Raw genomic sequence first — 14193 nt, forward strand, 5'->3', positions numbered from 1 at the left:
TTTTTCTTACCTTTGATCGCGCTGAGCGAATAAATACGACGATTATTTGCCGGTAGAGGATGGTTTTAACTCAAATGGAAATTCTCTTCTCCGGAATGCAAAGGAATAAAGGAAGAGAAGAAACGTAAGGGCGCGGAAGTTCTTCTTTTTTTCTCGCGTCGATGGAATCACGTAACGATAGGTCGGGAAAAAGCGCGAGAAATTTTATTGCAGCGATTCTCGAAGAAAATTTTCGAGAGCTGCGATGCGATGAAATCGGAGAGTCTAATAATACATCCACCGAAATATCTCTTCCTTCGAGTTCGACGGAAAGGCGGAGGAAAGATCACGGGAGATATTTTCTTTGTGCGGTCGAATGAGATTTATGGAAAAAGATAAAAAAAACTAAAGTGCGTGTTTGCGTTTGTACGAACGGCGCCGCGAATTTACGGAGAAAATCCAAATTCCTTGGTATCTCGCGTATACTTCGGTATTTCGGAGCGCATGTCGCGGTTCGCTTTCGAAGTCGTTGCTTTTTCAAGCTGAACCCTCGTCTAAGCTGGTAGGAGCCCTAGAAATTTGGAGGATTTACTTTTTCTCCGATATACACGCGCTGTTTTGTCTACTTGCACTGCGACGTTCCATTCCACTTACCTTTGACTTCTCTACATGGAATAAAAGGACAAATGAATGTAATATCGTAATCGAGGAGATAAATGCAAAAGAGGGAACGTCGTCCTAGCGACCTAAACCACTGCTTGGAAAACTTAGGGAAGGTGGTTTAAAAGGGACGGGCAAGAAATATCAGGGTATTAACGCGACAAGCAGAATCTGTATGCGCGATAACGTTTCACGAGCTACGTTTGCTCTCGTTGCATTCGCACGCTGAGAATTAGTCAGCGTGATATTAGATAAGTAAACGAGTAGTACGTGGTCTCGCAAATAAAGCGCGAACGATTACGAAAGAGCAATGACGAGGCCGACGAAAAGAAAAGGATCGACTCGAATCGATCGTTGTAAATTCTTTATCGTTCCCAACTAATACGCGAAAAGAAGGAAAGAAATAAAGGAGAGAAGGTAAGCTTATTTGGGAACGATCCGATCTACCTTCCACGATCGTTAGAATCATTTCCGGCGATATAATAGGATCGTCTTGCGGTTCCGCATAAAGATGCAAATGCTATTAGTTTTTTCTCGATACCTTCGGCCAACCGTGGAAATTTTTCGCTTTCGCGATCTGAATCTTATATCTGAGAAAGATCGGTATGTACACAGGTGCATCTTTATAAAAAATTTCTCTTCGTTTGGTCGTTTCTTTACCTTGCCCCCACGAGAAAAACTTAAATGAACCTTTTACTCCTCGAGGCGTTCTATTTACCAGCAAGCGAGATTTATTCATCGCTTGAGAATTTTTCTCTCTGTCTTTTTCGAGACTTTCCTTGCCTTCGGTTATATCGGTAAGATCACACGGTTACCAACGTATTCAACCGTATGCGTTTAAAGCTGCCGCGGAAACAGTTCGTAGCCGGATCACGTAGGCCGCCGCTGGATCAACCGTATGACCCAAATGAAACGTCGCCCTGCTTTTCCCTGCTTCGGCCTGTTTCGTCTACCGTACAAAAAGAAATATACGCGCGATCAAATATGTGAACCGACTGAAATATTCGTCCTACTCTTTCTTCTTTCTGCGTCGCGTAATATCGACCGTTTACCGTACATACGTTCGTTCGTTCGTTCGTTCGTTCGTTCGTTCGTTCTTTCGCTCTCGTAACGACACTTGTTATCAACGAACGCGACAATCGCGTAATATACTTCATCGGTCACGAACGAATTTAATAAACGATAATGAGATGGGAATGAAATAAAATCGATTGGAATAAGGGCAGAAACTTAATGAGCCGTGCGAAACGTTGCTGATTAATGCTCCTATATATGGTTTGCTATATATTATAGAAGGTAACGATAACTCGCTAAACGTTCTTCCTGCGAGCGGAAAGTATATTTTTTCCCGTGATATACGTATCTCTATAGATACGTACGTATAGGTGTCGCGTCCTATACGCATGCGTATTCCCTCGTATATGTACATTCGATAAAGTTACGCGGCGAGTGTATTAAAAAGCTCTTGGACGTGATAGGCGAAGGATAACGTTGCGTGAAAAATAAAGACGACCGCGAGATCATCGAGTTTATTTCTCTAGAGTGACCCACAGCATAATAATAGAATCTTACGAGAAGATAACAAAAGCTTGTAATTCTCTCTCGCTTATCCCGCGAACTATCCATTTTTTTTTCTTTTCCTTTCTCTCTAATCGGAGTCTCTCTCTCTCTCTCTCTCTCTCTGTCTCTCTCCTTCTCTCTTTACTCCCACGGAATAAATATATTTCCTCCAGCCGAGGAAAAGCTTCGTATCGGACCAGGATTTATACCGTCGTCGAAGAAATGATAAAGAACGTACTCTTTCTTATCGAGAATATCACGATTCGTCGTAAATCGAGCGTCTTGGAATTTTCAGATTCCGATGCAATACCGCACATTCATCTTTTTTAAAGAGATATCTATAATACGAATTAGGTATGGTCGACTCGTCCCTTATAGGTCGAACGTTCGCGTTCCTTCGGACCGACTTTTATTGTTCTCTCTGTCCTTTTCAAAGGTAGAGCAGGATGTATGAACTTTCTGGAGTACTTTCAAAAGAAAATGTAAGGGATAAGAACCGATTGGAGAACGTATCGGCACTTTTTTTTGGCCGTAATGGACACGTTCATTCGCCAAGAAAAACACTGTTTGCCACTTTTGTCGGGAGCAAGGATTACCCGATTTATCTTCTTTATTTCACGCCCTAAGATATTCGTCTTACGTTATAAAAGGGCGGTGGTCGCGAGAAAGACGAGAGAAATACTCAGGAACGTATATACTAGAATTATCATGTTTTTCTCTTCTTTTTTCTTCGCGAAAGCTTACCGTTCTCTTTGTCTCTTATTGAATTTATAGTCTCGTCGAAGATAGCCACGTTGGAGTTGCAGACGTACGCTAAGGTGCTCGTTTCTTCGTGTTAAGCCAGACAGATCATGTGAAACGTGTGCTTTCTAGTCTTGCCTCCGGAAAACTTTTCCTTCTCTTTCTCTTTTTCTCTCATTTTTTTTTGTGTCTTTATCTTCGTTTTACAGTCTTTCGTTTTTCTTTTCGAATTCTTTAGAAGCAAGAACGAACGTTAGAAATGAAGAAATACGTCAATTTCGTCGAACTGTTCTCGTTTTTTTTTTTTTTCTTTTTCTTTTTTTTTTCTTTCATCGAAAGAAGGGAATAGATGGGACTGTAAGGCGAAAGAACTGATCGGAAAATATCGTGTTCGTTCTTTGATCAGAAAAAATACACTTTGGTTTAAAGCAACCTTATACCCAGTGATAGGATGATAGGAGCGTAACGACAGGATACGCTGTTTACTCTCGTCATAAATGAACCGTGTGTCGAAGATCAAAGTCCCCGAACGTACCTACGCTAGGCATCGTTTAAACGACGACGGCGACAAGGGTAATTACGCAAAATGACGAGATTAGTTAAACGGGAAAAGTAATGAAAGGTCGTTACGTTTCGAAAAGCGTTATACGCGAAGGACGCAACGACGACGAAGACACGGATCGATTGATTCGTAGAAACCGCACGCGTAGCCACGATTTTGGCCGCACACGAAGCCGCGAACGTTGCCGCAGTCGCAGCCACGGGAGAAACCCCTCTTCTCGTTGTCGAAATTGTTCAACATTGTCAACGCGCGCCCATTCTATCCCTCGATTTCGTTATTTCGTTCTTTGTGCAATAATAACGAGAACAACGTTTCGTTATAAGAGGATTGTATTATTTTTCTACGCGGGCAGAGTAACGATTTTTACTGCGAGGGAAAATGTTTGTCAGCCGTTAAAAAAAATATATATAGATTAATATATATATATATATATAATATAAAAAAATTTATATATATATATATAGAGAGAGAGAGAGAGGAAGGGAGAGAAAATCCTCGAGCGTTTTCCCGTTTGGAAAAATATAACGTTTAATGATTCTATAAATCGTTTGGCCGTTCCGTGCAATTAGAAGAGCAAATAGAGTAAGGGTCGAGAGGACCTTGGAGTCCCGCTTCGCCGAAGCGAACATAATGGATCACCCTTTCCTTTTCTTCCACTTTGTTTTTCGGTCAACGAATCGTGGGGGTAAATAAATGATAAGAAAACGTCGCGTGGATTCGTTTCGTTGTTAGCGAGAGAGATGGAGGGGAATTTTATAACCGCGAGTTAACTCGCTACGCGAATAACGGCGAATATCGCGATAGCGATGCAAATCGGATTTTCTTGTATCGCGGATAACGATAGGGCTAGTAGCGGACAAGATTACGAGTCGATAGACACGCCGATTAGAGGAGGAAGGATAGAGTTTTGGTTTCCACTTTCGCGAAGCTAATGGAGTTCGTTACTATCGGCGTAGGATCTAGTTAGGTATATAGGATTAGGGATAGTTTATCTCTCCCCGATACTCGAACGAACTCTACGAAGAATTAGTTACCCTATGGTCCGTCGATCCGCTTTTAACCTCTCCTCGATCCGAACATTTTTCTTACAAATGCCGTGCTACTTCGTAAGGGTTCGATGTCATCGAAGACGGCCAAGTTTCAGAGACGAGAATTATCGCTCCGATGAAACATCGTCTAATGTTAATTCGACGAAGACGTTGACGCGACGCGATTGCTCCTGCTAATCGTGGTGGCTTATATTAATAACGCTAATAAATATCGGTATAACGTAAGCGGCTTACAAGCGCAATCGGATCTCTATACAGTTTTAATTGGACACGGGCCAATTTACGCCATATCGTCCGTTAATCTCATTTATTTTAACTCGGCCAGAAAAACATGACTAGAAAAACTTGTCAAGTACGTAGGTACCCACGAAACTACGCATCGCGCAAACGAACCTCGTTAAGGACCAATTTATTTACGTTTTTGCGTTTCATCGCGGATTCGATGGGGGCAAAAAAAAAAAAAAAGCAGGAAGAAAAACGAAAACAAAGGAAAAAGAACAAGCTTTTTAGATAATTACTTGGCCGGTTTCGTTTTCGCGAATTGTTTACGAATTTTGCAAGTTACAAGCACGTCTCGTTATGCTACATTTATTCGCTCGACGAGTAATTAAATTCTCTCTCGAAAGTGGAATTTTAAAAGTTGCACGAGGTAGATTACGCGTCTAGGTACGATCTTCCAGTCGATAAACGATACATTTTTCGATGGCTATTTTCGACGTATATTTTTGCGTTCATGCGTGAAGGGCCTTTTTCCTATTCTTTTTAAAATCTCTGACAATGGACGATATCCTTTTCGACGGAGAACAAAAAACTAGCCAAGATAATTCGCGGACTCTTTTCCGTTTCTCCTTCCTCTCTCGGAACCATTATACCTTCGTCGTCCATCGCACGAAGCTTACGAAGTAAACGAATCCTTCGTTATCTAACGTTTTCGCCAGCCCGATTATCGTTTCGTCGATTAATCGATCTCGCTCGTTCGTCCTCCCTTTGAAACGTTTTTTTTTTTTTTATATAATTTTCAATAGAAAATCTTAGCTCGAACAACATGGTCGCACGAGTAAAGCTTATTTGAACATTCAGGGATTTGGTATTATCGGATGCTCCGAATCGCGACAAAAGGATCCTTCCAAACGGCGCGGTGCTCCGAAACCTACGTCCTTTGTGCCACTGCGGCTGGTTACCTTAATAGAGGATACACAAGGGTTTCGGAGATCTCGCAAACCACAAGTATTTAGGATAGAGAACGCCTGGTTTACCAAAGCCATCCGTATGCGACACGTTCGATATCGCGAAAGCTGATAGACGGTCTTGCTTCCCGTAATGGAGGGTCAAGGCGAGCGATAGGGCGAAAAGATGTCGAATCGACCTTCTCCTTCCACCCTTCCATACGTCTTACTCGTCGTTTCCCGCTGCCGTTACTACCGGGAGAATGTTTTCTATCGATAGAGAGAAATTTACCGATTCTTGTCATTTCATGAGAGAGAGAGAGAGAGCGCCTTGCGTGTTCGTTCGTTCGTTCGTTCGAAACGGTTGACCTAGATCCAACAATAATGAAATTTCTTAAGAAGCAAAATCACGAATAAATTTTCTAGTAGCCGTCGAATCAACGAATCCGTTAAATACGGGTCGGTAGCTTCAATGCAAAAGCAGCTGGAAAAGCAAAGAGAGATATAACTAATCGCGTAAGTACGGCGCGACGGACGTGCGTCCGTTCTCTCGGCGGTTCAACGGCGAACTGATATCGTCCTTCGTATATAAATAGATCGTGGCTCGACTTTGTTTGTATTATGTAAACAAGTTTGTTGCTTCAGTACGATCGTAGTCTTCCTGGTTTACAAGCATACGGTAGGTTTATCAGCGCGTTCTATTATTTGTAATCATCGAATTCGAATCGACGAACGAACGTGCTGGGTAATTCGAATATGGACGATAGATCGACCTCGACGAGGCTTCGTTAATCCGTATTCTCTGGACCGAAATACGCGATATCAAGGAAACAAAGTGCGCGAGTCGCAAATAATCGATGAAATCAACGTTCATAGATCGGCGAGCGATTTTCACGACACTGGCAACGGAATCGTAATTTATTTTTCAGGATTGGGCGGAACGGTGAAAGGAGTCCGTACAGACAGAGATGATAGAAAGGAGAGACGGAGAGAAGAACGGCGAGAAGATCGGAAGCGTCCTGAATGGAAGAGAGGCGGCGGCCGATTGGTCGGTACGATTCGGGGAGAAAGAGAGAGAGAAAGGATCGAGGTGAACGCGCTGGATAATAGAGATAAGGGAAGGAAATAGAAAAGAAGGAAGGATCTCGACTCGTTGTTTGTTCCTCGTCGCGGTAGTAGGCGGTTATCAGCGGCTGCGAATGATGAGGTCCGCTTGGTGGTTCGTGTCCTTGCTGATGACGCCGGTGTTAGCCGGTCTACCGGAGGGCACCGTAACGCGCGGCGAAAGTGGAGTTAAAATCGGCACGGGAGAGAGAGGAACGACGACGCCGAGAGGCACGAGAGGTAGCTCCGCGGTAAAGATAGGGGAGGGCGGCTTTCCAAACTCTACGAGGAAAAGAGTGCTCATGACGACCTCGACGACGACCGCGCCAACGACGACGATCACGACGACGATGCTCCCGTCGAGATTCACTTACACCCCTCAATCCTCCGTGGGAAACAATCACAATAGCACTTACTTGAAGGTGAGATCCCTCTATCCATCTTTCTCCGCTAATGATCTCGCCATTTTATACGGGATATGCCTTCGCTAGGAAAACCAAAGAGAAAGACGAACAGAGAAGATATCTCATCCTCCGATCTTCCTTCGATTATACCGTGGCTTCGAACTACTTCGGTCCGCGTCCTTTTCCCTCCCCCGATATATATCTTCCCTTCTTCACGTCCCAAGGAGCGTGAGCGTTCGCGTTCTATTCATCGGTAACAATCGATTTATGCAACAGGTGTGCATCGGTTCGTTGCGCTATAATAAAGTCGCAAATGCTCCTACTTTTCGGCTTTTTAATCGTATCCGTTTCCTACACGAGTATCGTTAAAGACTTTATGAGAAAATTCACGGGATAAAGCGACAAGAGAGACGGAGGAAAAGAGAGAGAATTCTCTCTCTCTCTCTCTCGTTATTTGACGATTCTCCTGATTATCTTATCAGCTAAAAGCTCCTCTTACAAGTTCCCGTTGATATCGCTAGAATTTATTTCCGAGAAAGAGCGTTTTTACGTCGCACCGACGCAACTTCCTTAAATTTATTCGATCGCGAAACTTGCTACGAGAGAGCGAGAACTATTTATTCGTTCATTTATTTATTTTTTTCCGACGAACGTTCGTCGAGTGTTCTCATCCGTCTGACCTTCGCGTCCGTTAGACGGCGAATTTCTGCCTCCGGCTTTGGTCGAAGGAGACGTCGAAAACGCACTTTTTCGCTTATACGTCAACGTCCGCGTACGTATAACGACTCTATACGTTTCTCGTAATGAGCTTCGCGCGGAAATATATACGCGGAAATAATATCTTTTTCTCTCCTACGTATTATTTTTTTCGTACTTTCAACGTCCATTCATCTCGCGCGGCGCTTAAATCGCTTTCATGTCCACTCGTTAAACTCGAGTTTCACGGCAGGCACCTACGTATTATCGTATCGTTCGTGCATGTTCCCGACGTCTTCTCAAATGCTGCCAACACTTTCTCTTTTTTCGAGAGTATTACGAAATATTATCGTTTGCACTTTTCTTCTCGCGACGACCGTTTCCTTTATTACGCTCGTTTCGTGGATTTGTCTATCGCGTTAGCGGACGAATGACGGGCGTAGAAAAACATTTGTTACGATCGATCGAAGAAAGAAGTTTTCTCTTGGAATAATTTTGCTCGACAGGTCGGCATGATGGTGCCGTACAAGACATTCGGCGTGAGGGATTACACGAAGGCCGTGACCTCGGCGATAAATATGCTTCAGAAGAGTACGAGAGGGCCAAGGCTGGGGCTCTTTCAAAACCACGACATACACGTGAAGATATCGATGATGGAACTTACGCCTAGTCCGACAAGTGAGTCAGACTTTATCGTTCCTTCTTTTTATTGTATTCCCTTTCTTTTCTATCTCTCTTTTTTCTATTTTTCCTTTAGTTTTTCTCAACGCGCGGATGTACCGAAGATCTCTCGAATAAAGGTTCCTCCAAGGGTTCCCATTGCGACGGGTTATCTATCTTCCCTTTTCACCGATACGACAATAAAATAACTCCGCTCAGAGAGCCGTCGCGAGATCCCTGTCTGTCCCCTATCTTCAAATATTAATTCCCGTTCCACTCTCCGATGTCCGATTTAAAGAGGAAATGCGTCGATTTAGTGACTCGTCGAATCGAATGATCGCAAAGCTCGTGGAAGCGAGTAACGGAGAAGCGGAAGTTAACGTCCAAGTTCTTTTCTTTTTCTCCGCTTTTGTTGTTTCTCGAAATTCGTCCCGCAAATTGCACTCAAGGGAGCTTGACGGATGCACCGTCTGTTTGTCGCTTTTAAATTCATTTCATCCGAAAATATCGTATTACCATACTCTTGAAAAGCATCTCCCTCTCTCCTCTCTTTCCTACTTCGAGCGGCCTCATTCAATCTCCGTTGCACGTACGCCACACGTACGTATTTACGTACGCGAAAAGGAGTGCGTTTCGCGAGTCGTAAAGTTTAAAGCGACGTATGAAAGACGAGATAAAGATCGCTTTTGAATGACGTTGAAACTCCTCCTTGTCGGAGTAGGATTCGCGTTTAACCGTAGTTTTGTATCATAAATTCGACTGCATCCTCGCTCCGCTGCGCCGAAGCTCCTTCTTTCCGAGATAAAAATTCGAAAGGGCCTCGAGGTTCCCTTTCACGTTGCATCTCTCGTTGCATATCCTCTTATCGTCATTAAGAAGAGGTCGTTGAGTCGCTAAACGTCCTCGTTAACAAATCGAATTGAGAAGCTATATGTTTGTCTTTGAGCTACGATTTACGTGACTTTACTCGATCGAATCTAATCATCGGAACGAACTTGTCGTTGATCGAAAAAGGGAGAGAGAGAAGAAAGAAAAGAAAGTAAACGGTAAAAGGCGGATAAAAACGGTATAAGCGATCGAATTATAAATCGATCGACTCGTGATCGAGTTTGCTATCTAATCGAAAAAGTACGTATAGTGAAAGATAGATTATTCATCGGTCTTTTCTATCCCGAGCCACGCGCCCACAAAGCTCGTTCTTTTTTGATCGCAGTTACGATCGTTTCCTCTCTCATTCCTTTTTTCGCAATTTCTTCCAAAGGTTAGGTTAATGATTCGAGGAATTTCGTAATAAAGAAAATATCTTTTATCCGGTCGTTTCGTTTTATAAAATAATCTCGTAGAATAATTCCGTAGAATTTTAAATTGCGCAAAAGGTACGTAACAACGGTATGTTTTCTATATTTTATAACAAGCCCGTCGTTATCACTCTTTTTTTCTCATACTCCTTATTATTAGAAAATTCTTGCTTCCGTCGTAATGCTATTCTTCAACGTTTATTCACCGTTGTTGCATTATTACGTCACGATATTACTACGTTTCCTTTAAAAATGTAAGATTTCTATACGTATCGCTGACCCGGATCGTACATCCCAATAATCGTACTCGAATAGGAGGAATCGGAGTAACAGAAAACGAGAGAATCCTTTCATCTTCGACGAAAAGTTTGCAAAAGTTCCCTGATTTACATCGCGCGCCGAGTTTGCGAGACTTTGTAATTGCGTGAAATATGTAACGCGTGGGGGTGTATCTGAGATATTAAAGGAAGCTTTGGTCGTAAGTACAAAGAGTTGTAGAACGTCAACTGGAATAATTAGGAGTACATAAGTAATAAAGTTCGTGTTGCCTTTATTTCTTTTTTCTTCCTTCTTTTTCTTTTTGAATCTTTCGTTAAAGCGAGTAATTTCATAATTTCAAAAGTAACGTTCTCTTCTAAAGTTATTTGATTGAGGTTGATATAGGGAAGGATACGAGCGAGTAAACACGTACGTTTCGTCGTCGATCGGTGAATATTGTATCGAAAAAAGCGGCGACGACGGTCGGTCGGTCGGTCGGTCGGTCGGTCGGTCGGTCGGTCGGGCGCCAAGGATACCAATGATTGTTTCGAGTTAAACGAGTGCCGTCTCTTCCAAAGCAAAGTTCTCTCGCGCGTACTTTCTTGCAATGGCAGAAGAAGATGACAAGATTTTAATGACGGTATGGATGGCACCCAGCCGGACATTGGGTGCAGGGAGAAACGAATCGACCGCAGAGCAAATTGAACATCGCGGTTAAACGCGAATTTTGCGGCGGCTGACATGTTCTCGAAAGTAAATCCTGCGGTTTACATCCGTGATCGATACGCCTCTCGATTTCCGTCTCTCTTTCTCTCTCTCCATTCCTCTTTTTTGATATCATACGTACCTACGTACGTACGTATCACTCGAAGGCAATCTCTTCCCTCGTTACGATACCTTTCATTAACAGCAATCGTGAAATAGAAAACGACGATCGTATCTCGATATCGCGAAACGTTACACTTTGCTCGAAACGTAACGAAAATCGATTCCTGTGTCCGATCCTTTTTACTCGTTCTTTTCTTTGTATTTTTCATTAACCTGTATATGAGCCCCTCCCATTAATTCGAAACGTTAGCTTTCTTGCATTTTGCAAGAGTGGAAAATGTAAACGTTCGGAATAATCATAAATAACGAGTCGGCGTAAAAACTCGTTGAAAAATTAACTCGATAATCTCAGTAAATTTAACACGGTTAACATTTTATCCACATGAATTTGTAAAGCGTACATGCAAATTCGATGAATAGCTAGGTACTCGTTCATTGAATCTCGAACGAAGGGTTACTTGTTTTAAATGGAAAGAGAAAAATGGGAAGAGTATGAACGAAGAGTTTAAATGAACGAATGTATTTCAAGGCGTAACTTTCCTTCGATCGAAGAGAGGGAGAGAGAGAGAGAGAGAGAGAGAGAGAGAGAGAGATAGGAGGGTGGAAAAATCGTCGATAGGTAAGGAACGGTGGTCAATGAGATACGGCGAGAGAATAATCGAGCAGTGACATCCCACCACGACATGCTGTATCAAAGAGGATGTTGTTTAAGCCAGCACAGCTTCCATCTACTCATCGTCGGCTTTTGTTAACGTTATAGGAGAACCGAAGGAGCGATACGGTTAATTTTCTCACGACGATAGCGACGAGGACGACAACAAGGAAGATCCGATTCATCGAGAAAGGGAGCTTGTCGTGGTTTCGTCGAGCTCGCGTCTAGCTAGTCTCCTACATAAATCCGATTAAATAGAGCGATCGAGGCCTCGAAGGTAGAGCAGAGAGAATCGTGCTTTCGTAGAAATTGCAAGCTCCTGCCATCTGCCGAAGGACCATGTAACGTTTTTACTCGGGAGCTTTCTCGCTAGAGCAACTGACTCCCCTTGTGCTTTCCCAAGTTCCACACGTTGAACTCTAACATAGAGAGACATTCGCCGGTAATGGAATTGTCCGAGTATCTTTCATTTCCATAAAGGCGAGCCGAAAAATTTTGCGGTCGACACGTAATTTATGACATGGGATGAGCCAACAGTTTTGCCACTTTGACCTCTTTGTGCAAAATTGTGCACGAGACAGAAAAAGGAGAGAGAGAGAGAGAAAGAGAGAGAGAGAGAGAGAAAGGCCGAGAATCGCGCGTTCCGAGGAGAACTCGCCTTCTCATAATTGGTGTTTCCTTTGATTCGAGCTAACTTAATTACGATCGAATGTTAGCGTTAATTCCGAGAGCGAGCGATTAATTGTAGCAGCGAGATGCTTCTTCTTGCGTTATCTCTCGAAACGATAGAGAGAATGAAAAAGCTCGGGGAAGGGTCGATCTTCTCTTTCGCTCGGCAACATTAACTCGCGCTGACGCAACCCTAACGAACGCCCGTAAAAACGTGCCACGTCGAATATGCTCGAGGAGACACTTTCCTCGTTATCTCGAAAGAAAGCGAAGCGGGAGAATAAAAAAAAAAAAAAAGAGAGAGAAAAGCAGAAAAAGACCGAGCTGGCTGATCGATAGGCCGCTCGTTTCCGAAAGTAGGCCTAAGTTTACTCGATAGTCACTCGTCGGCCACGTTCCACCCACGATTTACTTTTTCGATCTCTTTATCCCTCTCAACCCTTTCGGAATCCTCCTTGCAAAGTGACTGTCGGATACAAGAAGAATTCTTTCCGACTAGCGGAGAAGGTACTCTCGAAAGAGGACAAGAACAAAGCCAACTTACGACACTACGATCGTTTCCCCATCCTCCAACTTCTCCGTATAGTCTACCCGGACTATAGACGAGTAGAACGTCCAGCGAATACCACAGCAAATTCCAAAAGCCAACTATGGCAGGATCGCGAATTTGATCGCATTCAGGACACACCTTACGTATTCTGCTGGGAAATCACGATACCTCCTATTATCATATATACTCGTCAACGTTCCACATTTTTCGTTCACTTTCAAATGTCGCCGATATCGTCGCAAATTTTTCCCCTATACCGACGAAATTCGATAGTAGAAGGTATTTGCTAATTTTTCATTCGATAGAAATTTTACGTTAATCAAGCTCGACGAAGTTAATTAGCTTTCCACGCTGGGATTTCACTGGAAAATGAATTGAAATGTACATTATCTGCGAAAGCTCGATCAACGTTCTCGCTAAACGCATACCAACATCACTATCACAACCACCCGCAGGCAGCATCAGGCTGTCGATCGAACATGCTCTATAATTAGCAAAGCATAATTTTCTCATGACATTCGAGTTAATAGCTCTTGGTTTCGGTGCAAATATCAAAACGTCGCTCGATTCAAAGCGATCTTTGTAGTTTTAAAGATAAACGGCCGAAGAAACTCGAGGGGTAACGCGACTGAGAAAAAGAGAGAGCTCGTCGTTGTACTCGTCGTTTTGTTTTCTTTCGTCGGACGTGCTCGGACCTTTTCTTCCTTTTTCGGAGAATAACGCAACCCCTACTAAGGATTTTCTCTGTTTTCGTCGAAGAGTACTAACGAAAATACGCTGTTAGTCTCGCGGGACGCGTTTGTGTTTTCAAAGAGAAGCGCGAAAAGAAAGAACGAAAAGGAGCGCGAAGGAGTCTAAGGTCGGGAATAGTTAGAAAGACGAAAAATATGTAAAAATGTGTAAGAAAAAGGCACCGAGATTAGGTCTCATCGAGAAAGCTCGGATAAAGTATTAGAGTGTGACTTACTCGCTTTCTAAAAGCCACCTTGAAAGCACGCTCTTATTTTCTTGCACTCTTACGAAACTCCCTCGCGATTCGTTCTCGGTTCTTTTTCCCGAGGGTGAACTTCGAAACGTGAGACTATAATCGAAACATAGAGAGAGAGAGAGAGAGAGAGAGAGAGAGAGAGAAAGAGAGAAAGGGAGAGAGATACCGGGAGTCTAGAAAATACTCGCAAGCTAAATTTCAACGAGACCAGGGGAATTCCCAGGAGGTCGAATTTTCGCATCCCTTTCGTTTTCTTTACCACCAAACACAATGTATCTTTGATTCGAATTTAAACGTTAAGTAGGGTATACCTTTCAAAGGTGTTCTCTCTATCTCTTTCACCTCAATAACGATCATAGAATTTGTCGA

The 14193-nt window shown here is 43.1% G+C and overlaps 2 protein-coding genes across 7 annotated transcripts in view; one reads left to right on the forward strand and one right to left on the reverse strand.

Moving 5' to 3' along the window:
- Positions 1 to 14193, reverse strand: part of LOC122629700 (trichohyalin-like) — a 44527-nt gene that overhangs the window by 29748 nt on the left and 586 nt on the right. The window lies entirely within an intron of this gene.
- LOC122629699 (glutamate receptor ionotropic, NMDA 2B) overlaps positions 1 to 14193 on the forward strand; it is a 60317-nt gene that overhangs the window by 20835 nt on the left and 25289 nt on the right. For all 6 annotated transcript variants that reach the window (XM_043813436.1, XM_043813435.1, XM_043813430.1 and 3 more), the window contains exons 2-3: positions 6647 to 7243; positions 8428 to 8599. In XM_043813436.1, coding sequence (XP_043669371.1) covers positions 6917 to 7243; positions 8428 to 8599 — 499 coding nt within the window. In that variant the 5' untranslated portion in view covers positions 6647 to 6916. The remainder of the gene's footprint in view (positions 1 to 6646; positions 7244 to 8427; positions 8600 to 14193) is intronic.

This window comes from Vespula pensylvanica, chromosome 5, assembly GCF_014466175.1.
Source record: "Vespula pensylvanica isolate Volc-1 chromosome 5, ASM1446617v1, whole genome shotgun sequence".
Classification (NCBI taxonomy): domain Eukaryota; kingdom Metazoa; phylum Arthropoda; class Insecta; order Hymenoptera; family Vespidae; genus Vespula; species Vespula pensylvanica.